Here is a 21,566-nt window from a genome sequence, read left to right on the forward strand (position 1 = left end):
TATTAATCAACTCAGCAGGATCTGTTTTATGACTGGTGAAAATTTTGTTTGTTATCTGGAGAAAATTAAATTTTTTTTTGATAAGGTACAGCATAGGGAACAGCTGGCAAACTACCAAAGGTTCTTAAGAAGAAAAATTATCTTTTAAACACAATAATGTATATTGTTAATCATTTGTAAAGAAATAATTTGTACTACAATAAAAGAATAATCTGCATTCTTTATTTTTAGTACAAAAAATGTAAGAGCTTTCAGTCACTGAATCTAAACTTGCATTAGTGTTTTTTAAGTGCTTTCAAAATTAAGGTTAAAACAAACGACTTGTTAAAGCACCGAAAACAAAACATGCCTTTCACGTTGTTAATCAGGTTAGTCGAACACAATTTCACAATTCCAAACAATAATCAGGTTATCCAACCTTGAACTTTTATATTGATGCGAGAAGAGAGAGCAGAGAGCAGAGACGATACGTCATAGCCTCCACTCCCTCCTGCAATAAAACAGACATCAACTGAATGTAGACAGTTTAATAGTTTAACAAGGTCTTTCATCTTGAAGATATCACCAAACTTGGCACCATCTTCCTCTATATGTCTGTCTACATTTCTGTTTAACCTGCTTTTAATCAAGGTATTAAAATTATAGGCATTCCATTAACAATGTAATTATCATCAATAACATATTCACATGAAACATTGAATGCTATATAAAAATGGGAGGAAACGTACTGATTTTAGTACAGCGCATTACTGACTTATAATATGCTGCAACAACATGATCAAGACATTTTCCAAGGAATGTTAACTTGCTGTGGTTCAAATAGTAGCATTTGAGGATGTATGCAAAAATTCGATTCTTAGCAAAGTTCTTGCCTCCCACATGGGTTGGCCGTGTGTTCCCTTGTTCTCCTTATATTCCCCTTGTTCTGTTTATATTCCCCTTCTTATCTCGTCTTTCCCTTATCCTCGTTGCATTCCCTAGTTCTCCATTTATTCCCTCTATCCTCCTAGTCTTCTCCTTATCCTCCTAGTATTCCCCTTGTTCTCCTTGTATTTCCCATGTTCTCCTTGTATTCTCTAGTTCTTCTTCTATTTCCCTTCTCCTTGCATTGTCCTTGTTCTCCTTACAGTCCCATTGTCTTCCTAGTATTCCCTTTGTTCTCCTTTATTCCCCTTGTTCTCTTTACACTTCCTTATTCTCCTTGTATCCCCATTGCTTCCCTTGTACGAGGGTAGTCATAAAGTTTTAATTATCACCTCGAAAAAATTAAGCTGCGACCATGAAACTTGGTGATGGTGTTAGTCCTTTTCTACATATTCACCCTGCAACGTGACACATTTTTCCCAATGATGGATGACTTGACGGAGGCCTTGGTTGTAGAAGTCTGCATTTTGGCTGTTCAGGAAACGTTCCACCTCAAAAATCACCTCGTCGTCATTCTGGAAATGCCTGCCACGCAATGGTTCTTCATCCGAGGAAAGAGGAAGAAGTCACTGGGTGCCATATCAGGAGAATACGGGGGGTGGAAACACGTGGATTCACCACCACCGAAAAAGGCGAAGATCCAACCATCATCGGGCAAGATGATGCTGAGTATTTTTTGGGACATCCAAGAAGTGGTGCTGACAGATTATGCTCAGAAGGGGCAAACCATCACAGGAGCATACTACCGAAATCTCCTGACGAGGTTACGGGAGGCTATCGAGATGAAGCATCGCGGGAAGCTGTCCAAGGGGGTCCTTTTGCTTCATGACAACGCCCCAAATCATTCTGCACAGGACACAGTCACACATGTTGCTTCTTTAGGCTATCAAATTTTGCCTCACCCTCCGTATTCTCCTGATATGGCACCCAGTGACTTCTTCCTCTTTCCTCGGATGAAGAAACCATTGCATGGCAGGCATTTCCAGAACAACGACGAGGTGATTTTTGAGGTGGAACGTTTTCCGAACAGCCAAAATGCAGACTTCTACAACCAAGGCCTCTGTCAAGTCATCCATCATTGGGAAAAATGTGTTGCGTAGAAGGGTGAATATGTAGAAAAGGAGTAAAACCATCACCAAGTTTCATTGGCGCAGCTTCATTTTTTCGAGGTAATAATTAAAACTTTATGACTTGTATTGCCATTGTTCTCCTTATAATCCCCTTGTTCTCCTTATATTTTTCTTGTTCTCTTTGTATTCCTCGTGATCTCCTTGTATTCCCCTTGTTCTCCATGTATTCTCCTTGCTCTCCTTGTCATCCCTGGTTCTCCATTCATTTCCCTTGTATTGTAGTGGCGAGAGAGAGCTAAACTTTTATGTGACAGTCAATTCTCATGTTACCCCCATCACTAGTGAGGAGAAAGATGGCGTTTAAGTCATAACAGTGACATCCACCACCACCACCACCACCACCACCACCACCACCACCACCACCACCACCACCACCACCACCACTACCACCACCATCACGAACATGACGACGACCACAACAACCATGAAGACAGCCACCTTCACATAACCACAGCCCCTATGTTGACCTTAATCGTAATGATTCAAATCTTAACTTCAACTATACGGGACTGAATTTTGATAAGAATCTTAAAATAATTATATCACAACAATAATTACGGTAACTTTTGTAACGTCACATATTATACAATAAGTGATTCTTTAAATGTGCAGAGACTTGCTTGTTGATTAACAGAGAGCCCATTTTGCATGTAGGTTACTTCCAGACATTCACCATGCAACTTTCTCAATGTAATCTCACCTGTTTCATCTCCAATGGCCCACACCAACAAGTCCACACATGCCGAGTTCGCCATCACATTGACTTTGAACTTGTTCACAGTCGCAAAGTTGCTTTCCCTGTCCTCACGTTCACTTGCATCATGGTGACGGCTTTGAAGTTCTGTCTGTCCGGACAAGAACAGACCTTTCACGAATTCTTGTACATCGCGAGTGAATGGACTTGGAAGATCTGAGAAGAATAGAATTAACATAAAAATTATAATAAAAAAAATGTTAATATAAACTTGGTGAAATTTTATACTCAAACTGTCATGCTCTAGTTACAAATCTATTTGTATGTAGACTTCCAGCAAAAAGGACACGATCTTTGTCCTTCCATGCTTCTTGCCATGTTTGTGCTGTGTTTTTTTTATTTTATTAGGTTATTTTACGACGCTGTATCAACATCTCAGGTTATTTAGCGTCTGAATGAGATGAAGGTGATAATGACGGTGAAATGAGTCCGGGGTCCAGCACCGAAAGTTACCCAGCATTTGCTCGTAATGGGTTGAGGGAAAACTCCGGAAAAAACCTCAACCAAGTAACTTGCCCTGACCGGGATTCGAACCCGGGCCACCTGGTTTCGCGGCCAGACGCACTGACCGTTACTCCACAGGTGTGGACTTGTGCTGTGTTGTTTCAAGCAATGATCTTTCACTATAATGACCAGAGAGTCCAGATTCTTGTGAGTGTCCTATCTGGTGCAAGAAAGAGGATGGAACAGGTCAATGGATAGATCAGGGCTGGGCAACTGAATGCTCTGTGGAGCAGCAGAGAACGGTTCTTGCTCATGAAATACTACTGCCAGGTCTCACGTTATGTCCATTGTAAAACAGCCATGCTGAGGTGGACTACAAATTACAGAACCTATCACACATGGATATACAGCAGTAGGAATCATATTCACGCTCAATAATTTACAGGCTTTAAAAGGGATTGACATAAACATATTTCAAATAAAAATTAGAACATTCGTATCTGAGTAAATAAACTTACACAATCAGTATACAGTAGTAATGTTTGATAAGAGTACATCCAGCGTGAACCGTAAGTTGTTGTTGTTGTTGTTGTTGTTGTTGTTGTTGTTGTTGTTTTCTAATGCCAGGCGTTTGACAAAGTCATTTGACCTCTTGCACTCCAATATTTTTCAAAGATATTATCATGACTAGCCACTGAAGCACAGATTTTGAGGTGTTCCGAATCCATTTCTTGGTTTGAGTTGCACAATGGGCAGTTAGGGGACTGATATATTCCAATTCTATGCAGGTGTTTGGCCAAACAATCATGGCCTGTTGCCAATCTAAATGCAGCTACAGACGATTTTCGTGGTAAATCGGGAATTAACTGTGGATTTTGATGCAGAGAGTTCCATTTTTTCCCTTGGGATTGAGTTATCAAATTTTGTTTGTTGTAGATTTAATAAATCTCTTCACAGAGTAATACGTAGATTTAGTAACAGGTCTGTAAGTAGCAGTGCTGCCCTTCTTTGTTAAAGCATCCGCATTCTCGTTTCCCAGGATTCCACAATGGGATGGTATCTATTGGAATACAATTCTTTTATTGAGTGATAATAATTGAGAGAGCATTTTAGTTATTTCTGCTGTTTGAGATGAAGATGTGTGTTTAGAGACGATTGATAGAATAGCTGCTTTGGAGTCTGACAATATAAGTGCATTCCTAAATTTATTGATGTGGCATAGAAGACTCCTGAGACTTTCACTTATTGCAATGATTTCTCCATCAAAACTTGTTGTTCCATACCCAAGAGATCTATAAAGTGAGAAGAGACCGTAAGTAATCTCATTAATTTCAGGGGGTTATTCTTTGAGATATTTCAAATAACAAAAATTAATGCAATTTTGCTCGTTTTTTCTTTCTTTTCGAGATAAAAATTGTTTTATAATTATCAAACATTAAACAGCGTGTTTTGGGATAGTCATTGATTGAATTCTCAACACGCTCAGTCAATTTAAGAAAGCAGTGTATTATGATGATAAATGATTGACAGGGTTTTAGTTTTGTCCTTTAATTGTGCAGAAATTTGATTTAAACAAATGCAACTTTTCGTTCTGCAAAGGAATTTTACGTTACATTTGTTCATAACAAATTTCTGCACATTCAAATGTGCAAAACTAAAATTCTTTCAATAATTTATTATCATAATGCGCTGCTCTCTTAAATTTATTGCGAATAATAGGAATGAAATCAATGGCTTTCCCAAAACACGCTAGGAAATATTTAATATAAAACAATTTTTTTCTCAAAAAGGAAGCAAAAATTAGCAAAATTGTATTAAACCTTTTTGTTTGAAATAACTCAAAAAATAACCCCCTGAAATTAATGATTTTACTTACTGTTCACCCTATATATGTACCTAGTATGAGTATTATAATAATGTTCAACTGCCACGATTTACTTTTTATATAACTACCGTCAACTGGGTGTCTCTTACCTTTTAATAAGTACATTTAATTGTTTCATACAGTTATTAATAAAATAGTTGTTAAAGTAATTTCATTTAATTTATATAGATTTCTGAATCAAAAACAGTAATTTTTTAAGTAGGCCTGACATTGTTTCAATGACTTTATTCATTGTTTGTAATTGCTGCTATGTGACATCTGGTGGAAAATAATTGACAATCGACGCAAATAGGTGAAAGTGTTGCAAGTGCTTTACACGTGCTACCATGTAATAGTCAATTTCTAATACGCTTGCCTAACATAAAAGGATCTACTTGAGGAATAGCTGTCCAAAAAAGTATTTTACAATTCACTAATTCAATGAAAGATAAATTACAATCCATAATAAAACCACTTATTAGGCTGAATAGTGTGCGTACTTTTATAGTGAATTACCTTTTTGGTGCTGAAGCAATTCTCGAAGTAAAGTAACCATCACTAAATTCATAGTCTCACTAAAAGTTTTGTAGGGGAAGATTTTTACACTTCCCGAAACAAAAACTTCATTTGCTTGGTCATCCAAAAATGTAAGCATTTCTTTGGTTAGCAGCTTCTTAGCCAAGGCAAGTATACTCTGCAACAAAAGTTATATACATAAATTACATTTGCATATATTCAAGCACAGAGAAAAAAATTACAAAATTCTTACCATTCTTTTTGTTTTAACTTTGAACACATATTGACTACACAAGGAAAACCATGCCTTATTTAATATTTTAGCTGTAAATCTCTGAATCCACTAAATAATGAATCCATAATAATATCAAACAAAACTCTGCTACTTACAGACCTGTTACTAAATCTACGTATTACTCTGTGAAAAGATTTATTAAATCTACATACTTAGACTTCAACAAACAAAATTTGATCACACAATCTCAAGGAAAAAAATGGAACTCTCTTCATCATACTCCACAGTTAATTCCCGATTTACCACGAAAATCATCTGTAGCTGCATTAAGATTGGCAACAGGCCATGACCGTTTGGCCAAACATCTGCATAGAATTGGAATATATCAGTCCCCTAACTGCCCATTGTGCAACTCAAACCAAGCAATGGATTCGGAACACCTCAAAATCTGTGCTTCATTGGCTGACCATGATAATATCTTTGAAAAATATTGGAGTGCAAGAGGTCAAATGACTTTATTGTCAAACGCCTGGCATTAGAAAACAACAACAACAAAACTCTTATACAGTGTGACCAAATCATTCCTCCAGAGTATTAACTTTTTTTTGCCGTATTTAGTAGCAATTCATTCATTCCTTGTGAAGTTAATAGCCTTCCATTTGCTCACCAGATACAAAAGGTAGAGGGAAAATAAAATACCAGGGGTGAACCAAAACCAGACACTGCTGCCTTGTAGTGATTGAAGTTAGCACCTCAAAGGCTATGGGAAGAAATTATCTGGTGCTCCAGATTGGGGATTGAACGTGTGACTAAATACCCCATCTCGTAAAAAATTTAAGTACCCATAAGCAAGAATAGGCGGACAAACTTTATGGCACTACAAATGGACGGAGTTTTGCACAATTGGGCCGGCACCGTCTAAAATAAAAACTCGCCCAGCAAAAAATATTTATTTATTTATTTTCCAATGACAGGTACTGAGATTTACATCCTTGACCTAAACTTTTAAAGTTGTGTGTCATTATACAGACCTTTTTGTCGATAGAGAAAACGTCCAGGATGCACCACGAGGAGGTAGATCTAGTTCGCAAAAAATATAGAATCGAAAATGTTCTTTATGTTCAACTAGACTTTGAAATGAAAGATGTAAGATGTCAGAAAACATTTGATTTTGATATCTGGCATAAAAGTAACGACTGGCATCTCCCTTTAGCTTCTGTTAAGTTTAGAATTTATTGTTTTGGTCTTATTTCTGATATTATATATTTATTTGAATGGTTTTAATTATGAATTATTTTCTAGAATAGTTTTTTTAACATTTTCTGTTTTCAAATTTAAATTTCAGAATGTGAAGAAGCATTAATGTAACGAACGATATCTGCACTAAGAAAAAGAATAATCTTGTAGTAAAAGAGTTCCTAGGTTTTTGTTCCTAAAATATTTTGGGCCACCAGTGTCAGCATTTAGTCTCATGTCTAATGTGCGATTATGGCTGTAATCTGGAAGGAGGTTTGCAAAGGAGATTGCATGCCAAATAAGTAACCTTGAAAAAAAAAATGCTATACGAGTCTGTATGGAGATTTCAACAGTACCGCCTAAATTGTTTTTCCCAATCACAGCACTAATTATACAACAATAGACCAATTGGAAGAACTGAGATATTTGAACAGATCTGTTTTTGGCTGGATTATTTCACTCAGAAAAAAAATAAAAATTGTGATATCCGGACTCTGCTGCCATTTATACGTAAAATTAGTTTACTGCATTAAATTAATTCATTTATTTTGCTTTGCAGAAGTTACAATATGAAAGCAATTTGAGTTGACTACTCTTCAGGAGTCAATATAAGGACGAATTCCTTACTAACTCTAAAACTAAGCGTTTTCAGGACCATGCTTAGCCCTATATGAGGGTTTTTCAACGTTTTGTTGTTAGCAATACGTCCCCAAAATATTCGTCACCAATTTCCATACATTCTGTATTATACGAAATTAAAAAAGTATGAAATTTTAAACAAAATTTAGAAGCAAAAAAATATATGCACATCACACAAACTTGCATATGAGGAGATCAATGTACCTGTAAATGAACAATGGAAAACTGAAGAATGGCCCTCTTTTCTGGAGACTCCGCAAACCTCATCTGTGGAAACTGGTTGAAGCTCGAACCATACTTGCTGAAGAAATATGTTGTGGCATCATACGGTACTGACTGGTAGCTTTGCAGGGATGGACGCTTACTCATTCCCATGCTGCCAAACCATTAAAGCATGTAATGTAATCAAAAATATTAACAGGTCTGATGAACAAAAACAGTTCTCACTTTCGAAAAACAAAACTGTTCTCTCTGAGCTCAAACCAACAAATTTATTGTGTATCAATTGCTTACTTTTTCGAAAATATATTTCAAATTAAAAGATGTATTCCAAAGGACATTTATGTTTTAAAATTTAAGTCATGTTGCTGAAGAAATAATTCAGTATATTTAGTGATACATCTACTTTAAAGAATTATACTTTCTATTCATATACAGTGGAGCTTTAACTGCCGTCTCTACTAACCACAGTCCTATTTAATACTACTGATTTCTATTGTCGAAATTATACTAATCGTTGTTTTTGCCAGATCAATTTACTGGTACATTTCTCTTGGATAACTAACATTTCCACAACTCGAACATCCAGTCATGTGCCAAGTCTTCCACTTCGTAGATTCACTGTTTTGTTATATAGAAATCTAAGAGCATGTCTGTAGTTAATTTCAATCTCAAAATCGACAAACACCGTTTTCATTTTATATATAACATTATTCAAACGTAACTTCTCTTTGAAATGGTAATAAGTTTGTCAAATTTTTAGATTTCACAAAAATAAAAACACCAAATTGTTCGTAAAGAAATGGGATTTTATTAAAACACGAAAAAATTAAATATAACCACCATGTTGTCCAATAAGAAATAGTCTTTCTTCAACATTAGTAAGCACATTCTTAGGGAAGTTTTCAATGACATCCGATATTGACTGTTTCAGTTCCTCACATATCTTTTATATAACCCCACAACCAGTAGTCAGCTGATTTATGTCTGGTGACCTAGACGGCCAACTGTTCAGAAAATGCCTACTAATTATATTAGTGCAATAGTGTTTTTACATTATTGTGTATGTGAGGTGGAGCGCTCTCTTGCATGAAAACAATGTTTTCGAATTCATAATTCTGTAATGCTGATATTGCAAAGTCTTGCAACATTTTAAAACATCGCTGCCCAGTTACCGTCACTGTTTTTGCTTGTCCATTTTCAATTTCTTCATAGAAATATTATAATAATATCCTATTATGAAATGTGACGTAAAACCACACCAGACAGTAACCTCGATATCATGTAGAGGTAAAACCATTGTAAAAAATTATTGAAATTACTCTCCTACTGGCGTCTGTATTCTGAACAACAATTATTGTTTATACAAGCGTGACACAGTTACCAAACACTGATAAGTGTTCCATATTTTTTCCAGTATGTTTGGAAACCCTATACAAAAAAAGAAACCTTTATATGTGGAGAGGTTTTATATTAGAAATGAATTATCACTTTAACATGGAGGTTAATGATTTGATCATTGCCATTTTGATAATTGTTGCAGTTTATGACGATAATCGAAGTTCCACTGTAGTTCTATTTTTGTCTGGTAAATGTGAAGTTGCTTTGAATTGTATATAAAAAAAATTGTTAAACAGTAACTAACATTTTAAGCTCTTCCAGTTATCTTAGCAACAATAATACTTCACAGACCTTAAAACAATACTGAATTATTATCCACAAGCATTTTTAAAGTATGAGTTACATTTATGAATATTAGGTTAAAAACTAGTTTTCCTTTTCTATTCATTTGAATTTAATTTAATGAGATATACATATAATGTTTGTGATTCCATTATTTACTATGTTTCTAAAGATAAAAGAATTATAATAAAAATAATCTGAAGTAAAATTATCCGAGTTAAATAGTATACTTTTAATTTACGTTTTACACTTTTAACATAAAAGCCATGTACAAATTGCTCAATGACAAGGTGAAAATTGTCAAAGCCAGACTGCATTACAATAAGCATGAAGCCCGCAGAAATTACATTGTGAAATCACGAGACAAATATTCCCAGCAAGTAAGTCCAATGTTAGAAGTTAATGTTGTTTTTAACATAGCAGCTTGTTAATGCAATTTGAAGAATGAAATTTTAAGCAAAATGTATTAGTACAATGAAGCATGTTTCAGTATAAGCCAATGCCTGCACTGATCCTTCCCAGCTTTTTTTTTAAGTTTTAAACAACCATTTTACATTCTGTTCTCATGTAACATTCTGGATTCAAATTAAATTTGCACATATGCAATGGTTTAAACACTCAACAATTTACTTCTAGAGATGAGGCTATCGAAATTTATTTGAGCAATTTAAATTAAAGAAATAAAAAAAGTTATATCACACTTATATTAAATTTATCTTTTTTTTAGGATAATATACATTGCGTATTCGAAATTCAGATTAAATTTTTGTACAAGTTTTTAATATTATTAATACGAAATCAAGATCTCTCAATGTTTCTTTTACATTATTCTTACAATTTTAATAAAGTAAAGTTTTATTATTTTCCTTGAAACACAACACAGCAGTAAAAAAGAAGTAAATTTTAAATCTTAATAATCAATTTTCAATCTCACACTATAAGAACTTGCAATGAAATATCTCGGAATTACATATACACTGCTACAAGGGGACGAGTGGTTGCCAAAATATGAAAGAAAGAGTTATGTAAAAGGGAGTTTAAAACTGGAAACGACATAAATATGATCAGACTGGACTCTGAAATCAAGCAAGTTAATTGAATATACATAAAAATATCAGAAACAGTAGTAAAAGCACAATCAAAGCTATCATGTAATAAAATACAGAACATGTAAAAAGAGAGAAAATATGAAGACAAATGTATTAAATATATTTGGTTAAATTTACTAGTTTTAATTTAAGTAAGTATTACATTGCAAGGGTAGGTTTATTACATGGAGGACAAAGTGTAAGCTTGGCACAAGCTATGTTTCTGTGAGTCTGCATTTGGAATTCTGTTAGTTGTGTTACAAGACAAGCTTAGCATAACTAAAACTAAGTGTTCAACCTCTATTTCATGTACAATATAATTATCTAAGCCAACAATAAAATTCTTAAAAAATTGTATGGTACACGCTGCATAATACTATGACCCTTCTACAACTACAAAGTGTATGTTAGTGTGAAGTAATTCTACCCCCTTGCAACCTGAAATATTTACTGCAACTTCTTATGTACAAATCAACAAGCTAGAAGGTTTAATTTGCATGCTGAATACCCTAAAAAACCTCATTTTTGTGTACATGCAAAGGTACAGAAGCATACAGAAAATGTATGAAACATGAAGTGTTTACCCAACAAGGTTTCAAGTTAGCCAATGACAGCAAGGTGCTCTTAAGAACAATTTAACAACCCAGAAATATTTCAACAAACCCCGGTCAAACAACAACCTAGAGGCAACCCGTAACAGACAAAATGCTCAAGAGATCTGAAACATCCAAGGACATTCAAAACCTTCCACGATCACCACAGACAAAGAGCAACATTTAGGTATTAAGTCAACAACACCCACTTACAATTAGAAAACAAATAAAAGCCCCCAAGAACATCCACAAGTGCCTAAGACCATCAAAGAACATTTACGAGAACACCCAAAAAACCTTTAAGAACCACCGTGTAAGTTCCACCTTGGAACACAAAACCTATACTCACGGCGCATCAGTAGAATCCACACTGCCGAGGGAGACAATGTCAAGAGATGGTAAGTTGCCCGATAGAGACCGGGGTATGATAGACCTATAACACATGTCATGTGCCATCATTCGCTGACAGCACAATCATTTGGAAGCAGCCGATTGTTTGTGTAGATACCTAGTGTTCTGAGACTGAAATCTAAAAGAAAAATCCTTCGCATGATCTTTAAATGTGTTTTCAATGTACCATATTTACTGTAGAATTAAGAGACAAATTTTTGTCGTTCCATTAAACTTAACATATGTAGTGAATGTGACTCTATGCAACCAAGCAAAATGCATATGTCTGTAACATAAATACTTGTGTCATTATAATGTGTTCAAAGTTACAGAATGTAAAATAAGATTCAAGAAAATCATATTTGAACAGCATCTTAGGTTCGACAAAATTAATCTCTGTACAGAAATTAACACTCTATATGTAAGGGTAGAGAAATATATAAAGATCACTGTCACTCATCTTTAGACATCGGATTTATATGCAAATACAAGTTTTGTTTCCTCTTAACAAAGTGGGACTATGACCGAGGTATGTTCACATTCTTCTAAAACCTCATTATGAAGTCTAATAGTATTGAGAGATTCATTATCCATTTTACACAATCACTTGTATAACACTACATAATATTTTTTTTACTTCATTTCATTATTCTTCATTGTACTTTCACCTCATGTTTCTCCGAAATCTGTACTTTATTTTTAAATTTATCACTGTTTTGAATTCTCTCCGCAAATCATATTGTATTTTATTTTTAAGTTAACCTCTGCTTTGTATTCTGGATCCTAGTGGTCAGCCGTAGATGTCGGCCAGACGTCCCAAATTGTGGAATTAGTAGTGCATGTATCTGCATAGTTCGGATGTTTTTATATATTAAAGGAATACTGGCTTAAACATGCATATTTTTAAGATAAATATGAACATATCACACATATTTTAACACACTGGCTTCCGGTAATATCCAGTTTGTGAGATCATAAAAAAAAAATAGGTTGGATATTGCGTCACCACTCTGCCATGTATTGTCTGGATCAGCTTAGAAGCAAGTTATCTGCATAGGTGTAAGCTAAAGCATGAAGGAGGCCACTACATAATTCCAGCTGCAAAGTGCCAGCTCTGAAGTACTGCCTATATTAATTTTAATTTATATTATCTAAGTAGTTTCTTTAGTTAGTTATTTAACGAAGCTGTACTAGGTTATTTGAGGGAGGTGGGACATGATGATAGAGACTGGATTAATCTTGCTCAGAATAGGGACCGATGGCAGGCTTATGTGAGGGCGGCAATGAACCTCCGGGTTCCTTAAAAGCCAGTAAGTAAGTACTAGGTTATTTAGCATCGATAAGTTTGGTAATAGCAAGATGGTATTTGATGAGTTGAGGCCGACAATTCACCATAGATTACGTGAAATTCGCCTTATGATTGGGAAAAACCTCGGAGAAAAATCTAACTGGACAATTAGCCCAAGTGGGAATCAAACCCACGTTTGAGCACAACTCCGGATCGGCAGGCAAGTGCCTCAGCCGATAGTGGCTTTTTATTAGTTTTAATTGCATATATAAGTGCATATTTCTTTTTAGTGGCATATCTAAAAGACATATTTTTCTTTAGTGCCATATTTAAGTGCATATTTCCTCGACTTTAACTGTGTATTTGAATGCATATTTTAACTATATCTGGTGCAAAAAAATCCGGTATCTACTCATCACTTATCACTGTACTTTGTAAGTTCATTAATTTAACAATTGATGTATACTGCGTTCGTGATTTAAGTTAGTAACAGATCAGCCTTAGTTTTCAGCATACTTCCTGTTATATGTCGGAGCATGGCTATGAATCGGTGAAAATAACGGGGGTGGGGGGAAGACATTAAAATGGAAATGTTCTTTTTAACTTCAAAATATAAAATAATGTTTCAGTTTTCTAAATCTGTGCTTGTTTTGGCCCTATGAAAATGTAAAGCCTTTCAGGACGAATTAAAGGACCATCACATGCGTGGAGCTGCAGTCTCTTAAACTGATAGCTGTCATTCTGACACACTTTGTTCTTCATTCCAACTAATTTTACTTTTCATTCAGTTCATATTTCGCTCTGTTATGTAGGAGAAAAATGTATGTGGTAGACCTGTACAGAAAGAAGGATGTCGACAGTATAATATATCTTATACATGCTGTACTTTGATACTCATTTTCTTGATTTTCCAGTTTTCGTCATATTGTAACATTCAAAATGCTTTAATGAATGCAGTTTTTCTCCAATCTCAGTGAAATTTTGCACACAAGTCCAAGCATGTGACGTAAACTGATACACGTGTTTTCTTGTGCTATTGAAAGTATTCAAATCACCATGTGTTGAGAATGTGATAAGTTTTAAAAAATTGAAACATTAACAACTAAAAGTGTAAATACTTGTTTTCTCGAAAAGTAATTGGAAAAATACGAAAAGCATGTGTCACATTTTACATACATATATCAGGAATAAATTAAATATAAATTTAAAGAAAAATTATGTAAACTTTGAAAATTGGAACAATTATAATATAAAAAAAACAACAAAAATTAATTATAATTAAACTAATTGGAATATCAAAGTGAAAATATGTGTATTGTATATCCACATTGTAATAAATGTGTGGTAAAAGTTTCAGATTAATTGGTGTAAAAGTGTAGAAGTTAGAAATTTCACAGATCCATAGCCTTACAGGGACAAAATGCCCAATATCTATTCAAAATTTAGTACAGAAATATGTTATATTATTGGCACCATACGAATACACGTGCCAATAAATTTTTCGTACCTTTATCGTTTATTTCTAAGAATCCGATGAAATTCGAAAATGTAATAATAATCCGTGGCGCTACAGCACATGAAGGGCCTAGACCGACCAGCTGGCTGCTGGCCTCACGCCCACATGTCGAAGCAGAGGTGGACGATCATCCAACCAGAATGGAGGTATCGTGTGGTTAGCACGATGATCCCCCCAGCCGTTATAGCTGGCATTCGCAACCGGATTTCGCTACTTATCGTAGCTCCCCAAGTGCATCACGATGGTGGGTGGGCACCGGTCCCATACACTGGCCGAAATTTCATGAGAAAATTTCTTCCCCCATGAGGACTCGAACCGCGACGCCATGGTGCGGGACAATTCGAAAATGTACTTTATACATATTTGGAATTCTAAAAAATTGTCTATAAAAATCACGACTTTCAGTACCAAAATTTAAAAAAATACTACAAACAAAAAGAAGAACAATAATTTCACAAGTAAAATCTGAATTAGTACTACATATGATTAATTGTTAACCTTCTTTCTTCTCCAATGCATAATTGTACCTTAACTTTCACTATCTGATCACCCACATGCACCATTTGTCAAGAAAAGTTACAATAAATATAGTTGTATAGATATACTGTGCTTGAAGTTAAAACTACTCTTAAATCTAATCTGGAATGATTATTAGGAGCTTTAAATTATTTCAGAATAAAGAATCACTGCAGCTCGTAGGGTCAAAGTTTCTTACATAAAAAGTTACATTTATTTTATGTTTACATACCTGTTTAAAGGAAGCAACAGTCTGATAGTGCTGCTTCAGTAAATATTGGAAAGTTAGACCTTAAATTAAATGAAGATTAATTTTTAAGTAATAAACATTACAAACATATAATTTCACTCTATGTTAAATATTGGCATCTTAATTCATATTTACAGACGATTATGACTAAACAACAGATACTTTCCCATTACGAAAGATTTATGCAAAACATTAAAACATTGACAAACAAGCACTTTGCTATGCATACTTACAAGGCAAAACAATTTACTTTTTTGTTAAATCATGCACACATATAAACAATTTGTCAAACTACCAGCGTCTAATTTAAACTTACTGCTTCCTTAGAACTGTTAGTCACAAGTGTACAGTATACAATTTTCACGAACTAAATCAACTTCAATAATTTACGGTATGTAAATTTTAAATTAAATGTCGGAACAATGTAAAGAACAATAGTATGCAACCTACTTTACCATTTACTTAACTTGAAACTGTTTGCAGATTAATAGTCTGCAAATTCATAACGTAATGCTGTAAGCAGTGTTCAAAGAGGGATGGTAAAAAAAATTAGCAACATGTCACCACAGATGACGCAAAGGAAAATGTAATTGTTTGCCAATGATAAATTTTGTATAAACAAAGTTTCTATAACTATATTGGTATTCCTAAAATGCAGATTTGTCTATTAATTTAGACATCTTTACCATCTCCATGCTATAAATCTATTTTATGTTATCACTGTTATCAGGTTAGGAACAGATTTTCCTTATTATTAATTCCACTCATAATATCAAACAAATTATCTTACATTTAATACTGTATTTCTATTATGACATATTCAGTTCCAAAAATTAATTTTTCACAGTTTTTGCTTTTAACAAGATTATAAATCCCTTTTCCTAAAACAGAGGTCTCCACAACTGATATCACGGTAACATCTATTACCAAAAGTTGAGATCAAAGTAATATGAAATATTATTTAGATTAGGTGTTCCTCAGGGCTCAATATTAGGCCCTTTACTTTTTATTTTATATATTAATGATCTCGAACGTCATTTGGATGTTTATTATTTAACTACATATGCTGATGATATTTCTGTTGCCATTAATGACATTGATACTTCACAATATAAAGTTTGTATTGCTATTTGTGAATTTAAAAAATGGTGTCATTCCTCTTAATGCAGACAAAACTTTATTTTTTTAGTAACAATGTTAATGTTTCTGATCTAGAATTTAAATGTGATAACTTTAATCTTAAATCTTCCTTAAAGACTGAACTTCCTGGTTCGTACTCGATAAAGATCTTAGTTCAGCAGTCATCAGCAAAGAGCACCCTCGGGCTAGTGTCTCTTACCCGTGGATAAGAGACTGCACTATGATGCATCCGTAGCTGCTGGCAGGTATGGTCTCTTCCTCTCTGTCTGCTACATGACGGGGCATATGAAGTTGCACTGAATACCCTGTACCCATTTCAGTGAGTGCTGATGACCACTGTCTTAGTTGGTCTTCTCATGTTGACGACCTTTCTAATAGACTCGATAAAGTCTATTTTGTCATTAGATGTCTTAAGAATACTTTGGATTGTTAACATCTTTTAAAATGTATATTATGGTATGTCTCATTCTATAATTTCTTACATCATCTTGATTTGGGGCTTTTCTGGTAGGGTAAAGAAAATATTATAAATTCAAAAGTGTCTATTACACATGATTTGTAGAATTAAATCCGAAGATTCTGTTAGAAATTTTTTCTCTGAACATAAAATATTAACTGTTTATGGTTTAATTATAAATAGAGAGCGAATTTTAAAGGGAATCTCTCTTTTTCTTTTATTTCAACACGAAACACGAAATATAATTAATTATGATGTTCAAAACTATCTTCCACCGACCAAATTATGTGGTTCTCCCCTAAACAATTGTTCAATCCACAAACGAAAATATAAAATAAAAACCAAAATCATTAAAGCTGTGTGAGATATAACGCTCTTCCTTACTGCATTTTTGTTTATAAAATAAATCAGTACTCATCAGAACTTAATTAGACTGTGTATGACTTAAAATTAATGTATATTGTAGCAAGGTTTTCCTTAAATAAAGTATGAAGAAACAGATACTGTCTACAAATGTCAACTAAAAATCTCGTAATAATTATATACGACAGCTACCCATTTTGTTTGGTTGCATAAGAGCCTATCATAGTTTACCTCTTTAACAAATATGACTCCATAAAAGTTAATTTGAGAGAAATACCCAAGCTTCCTTCACCTAACTGCAATATAATACAATTGAAGAAGGCTATTCTTAATCAAACTGTATAAGAAACTTCTTCACCAGTAAAATATTAATGTTCTTGTGTCAATATCAAAAGGGGACATAAGAATACTGTGGGATGAAGTAAGATTTATCAAAATGAAAAAGAAAAGTGTCAAACTTTCTATCAAACAATTAAATGCAACTAATAAATGTTTGCATGTTAATGTATTCTGTTGTTATGGAGTTAGCAACTGATTTTCTGTAGCAGCATTTTAACAGTTCGTCTACTAAAAATATAATCTAATCTTCGATTGTGAGTCGCACAAAACAGGACCTTGAAACAGGGTTGCCAGCATGTTTACAAAAATGAATTTCAATGAAAATAAAACTACGTACAAACCACAAGACAGTTTGTCTCACAAATACAATAAGAGTAGTTACTTTTAAATTTTACATAAACTTAAATATTCACATGTTACATGATCAGAAATAAACCAATTATTTAAAGTAAAATTAACTACTCCTCTGAATTCAAAACAGTAACACAAAGGCATTAGCTGGTGTCATAATGATGGCAACCCTGCTTTAGGATGAAAAAAAAAAACAAATGTTCGTTTCGTACTCAAATGTATGAAAAGATGGAATGTCTCCTGAATCATGATTAAAAAACATGAAAAGTGCTGTAGTTTAGGTATTTTTCGTACTTATAAACTTCTAAGTATTTACATACATGATTTTGAAAATAATACCTCAATTCTTACACTCTATAGCCCACAACAAATCATAAATGGGTATATTTTGTAGAATAGACTATCTTTAATTCATCTGAAACAAAAGAACTAATTAAATTAAAATGAGTAGGCACACCTCCAGGCTAAGATGGCAACATTAATACATAAATTATAAAGTGTTGCAAATACATACATGGGGAATATGCATCATATTTTATATTTTTTTAGGTAGATTCTATGATACTGTACACTATTTAATCAATGTTTCTCCTCACTGTAGATAATAATGTATTTTAATTGTTCTTTCTATGAGGCATATAAAACTGATGTGAACTCTATATCGTATACAATCACAGCCATTTACTTGACCATGGTCCAGGCTATATCCACTTTCTGATTGCACTGTTAGCCCATGTGACTTTTATTCTTCATTCTTCTTATATCCAAAACCAAAATGATGATTGTTGAACTCAGGAAGGATAATCTACAAAGTGTAAATCGATCTATAGTAAATTCATTTCATAACAAAAAGTTACTGATTCGTATCCACTGATATTTGAGGCACAAAAGCAACAAGGTAAGTAATACCGGCATGGGTTCTTATTGAACCATAATTTTTGTTCTTAATATATATTTTTATTGGTTATTTTACGATGCATTTTAAACTGCATTTTCTGAATGAGAAGAAGGTGATAATGCCAGGAAAATGAGTCCAAGGTCCAGCACCAAAAGTTACCCAGCATTTTCTCTTAATGGGAGGGAAAACCCAGAAAAAAACCTCAACCAGGTAATTTATTCCAACCAGGATTCTTGATAAAACACGAGTTTTACTTAAATATTTGTTTTCCTCCAACAGTAAAACACTGATGGTAGAGACATTTATGGAGATAATATAGTTTTTACATACAAAATGAGCACGAAAATGACAATCGCAATTGTAAGCACAAAATGTGTCCTGAACACAAGTAAAGAGAAAAATGTCCTTTTGTACACTGACGTAACACCAAACGAAAAATTTTTCACGTGCAAATTTTCAAAAAGAATACATGTCACTGTAAAGTTCTAAAATTGATTGCGAACAAACAGTTGGTAGAAACAGAAAAATGAAGTGCGAGAAAGATTTACCATGTTTCACTATAATACAGTTGCTACAAAATCGCATGTTGTTTATCATACAAATGAAATGGCGTCTCGAATCACTTGATATTTCTTTAATTCTTACTGAATTTTATTTGTATTTTTATCAAGAAAAATAATTTTTCTTAAGTTTTCGTTTGCATGTTATGATATATTTTTCTCAGAACAGAACCTATTCTTGATGGAAAATATAATCTATGCATATTCCCCACATCATATTCCTATAAAATTTAATCAAATCCAATAATTAGTTTGATTAAAAGTTTTAATAAGCATTAATCCAAAGAAACAGTGGTTCGTGAAATATTATCTGAAGATAAACATATTTTTAACATAATTTAAAATAACTTTCGTGGCTAACTCTTTATACATATAACTGAAACGAAAGAATAACTAAAAAAAAAAATAATAATAATTAATGCCAGTAAAGTTGGTGGAAAGTTGGTGGAAAAAAAAAAAAACCTTTTATGCACCCACGTTTGTCTTCCTATATATCCAACCAATCATCCATCCACTTGTATACTTAATATTTTTTTCTTACTCTATTGAACGGATTTTATTTGCATGCAATAAACAGAATAATTCAAAAACGTTTTTTTAATTATTTTTCTAAGTCAAGGAGAATTAAACAACACTGCCTTCTGAGTTCACTGAACACAATAGAACTTAATTTCTGAGCTATATTTATTTCTACATGTTAGGAATTATCTCAGTAATTGTGAACTTATTCTACGTAATTTTTAAAACTGAAAGTATATTTTAACATAAATTTTATTAAAAATGAAGGTCTGTGCAAAGCATTAAAAAGTAATCTACATCAAATAAAACGACATAAAATAAAACTAACAGATGAATATCACCTGCAACTCAGTTTGATTGCGTTTTAATGTGTGTTGTTGAGAACAAACAACTGAAACATATTACGGTAAATGTTTATTAAAAATTAATGAAGAAACATCCATGGAACATTCAGCATCACTATTTCAGATGCTATTGATTACACCTTAATGAATTCTGTATTTTCTATGGTATTAAATGTCATTGACAAGAAAATGGCTTTGGTATTACTATCAGCAATGTTGTATTTTATAACAGACAAATTCATTAAAGAATTCACGATGTCTTGATTTGTATTATTCGAGAAACTCAATTCAGAAAGAACGCACATTTACACAGAATCAAAATTCTATGTTTAAACAAAGACGGAAATAAGTGTAGGCCTATAGATTCAAACTTTTCTTTCTACTGAACTACAGCTCTAATGACAGAAATGTGATTCAGAATGACATATAATTCTTGTATAATGACGACTATAATGATTTAAAGACTGCATAATCTTTATATTTAACAAAATTCACCGGTATTCTAAATCCGTTATTTGTATAAAATTCGTCATCTGTGTTTCATAAAAATCACCACTAAATACCAGTAAGTGCAACGAATTTCATTCAGAGATTACGTACAGTTTTTCGACAAAAAAAAAATCCAACATAAGACAAGGCATCAGGAAATATGTAAGTGAAATGCCAATTTTATTTTTATAATGGAGATTTTTTTTAAGTTTTTATAAATAAATTAGGTAAAATTTCGATTTACTTCAAATCAGCTATTATACATTTTCTTCATAATTTGTTCTTGCGTAACAAAATGCAACAATTGAAGCACTGTAAGACAGATTTTTTTCAAAAATGTTTGATCCCATTCAATAATAATTATAACACACCAAATCAAACAGTATATCAGAAATAATAGACAATAGTTTAAAAAACCTACATACAGTAAATTAATTTATGCAAATTTACATGAAGTTAGCCGTCCCTTAGATTCGTCAAAATGATAGAAGAGTTGTTCCTTTTATGTCTCAGCTTTACTACAAAGATGGACGCATCATCTAATCAGACAGCAAAGGTAATTCACGACAACAGTAATTCACCAGATGCCTTTGCTTACTCTCCATATACGAGTCATTTGGTTCAAATTTCAGTAAAATAACTTTTTAACAGTGGCGTATACTGGTTAAAGGGTTTGGGCTACCGCTGACCCTATTATTACACAAAATATATCTAACAATTACTTTAATTTTAATTACTATGGTAAAACTAATAATACAAAATTATTACATTATGTTATATTATAAACTTTTTCTTTTGTAATTTCCTTGGGCTACCGCCGG

At 33.2% G+C, this 21,566-nt stretch overlaps 1 protein-coding gene across 4 annotated transcripts in view; it reads right to left on the reverse strand.

Moving 5' to 3' along the window:
• The window catches only part of Pi4KIIIalpha (phosphatidylinositol 4-kinase III alpha), a 97,959-nt gene that overhangs the window by 63,118 nt on the left and 13,275 nt on the right, over nucleotides 1-21,566 (reverse strand). Inside the window, exons 5-9 of one of the 4 annotated variants that reach the window (XM_069819603.1) lie at nucleotides 11,675-11,758; nucleotides 7,947-8,118; nucleotides 5,633-5,810; nucleotides 2,755-2,964; nucleotides 419-490 (exon numbers count right to left, since the gene is read on the reverse strand). In XM_069819603.1, the coding sequence (XP_069675704.1) occupies nucleotides 419-490; nucleotides 2,755-2,964; nucleotides 5,633-5,810; nucleotides 7,947-8,118; nucleotides 11,675-11,758 (716 nt within the window). Of the gene's footprint in view, nucleotides 1-418; nucleotides 491-2,754; nucleotides 2,965-5,632; nucleotides 5,811-7,946; nucleotides 8,119-11,674; nucleotides 11,855-21,566 lie in introns of all 4 variants that reach the window. The other 3 variants (XM_069819628.1, XM_069819612.1, XM_069819620.1) reach the window with 3 other exon arrangements.

This window comes from Periplaneta americana, chromosome 1, assembly GCF_040183065.1.
Source record: "Periplaneta americana isolate PAMFEO1 chromosome 1, P.americana_PAMFEO1_priV1, whole genome shotgun sequence".
NCBI classification, from domain to species: domain Eukaryota; kingdom Metazoa; phylum Arthropoda; class Insecta; order Blattodea; family Blattidae; genus Periplaneta; species Periplaneta americana.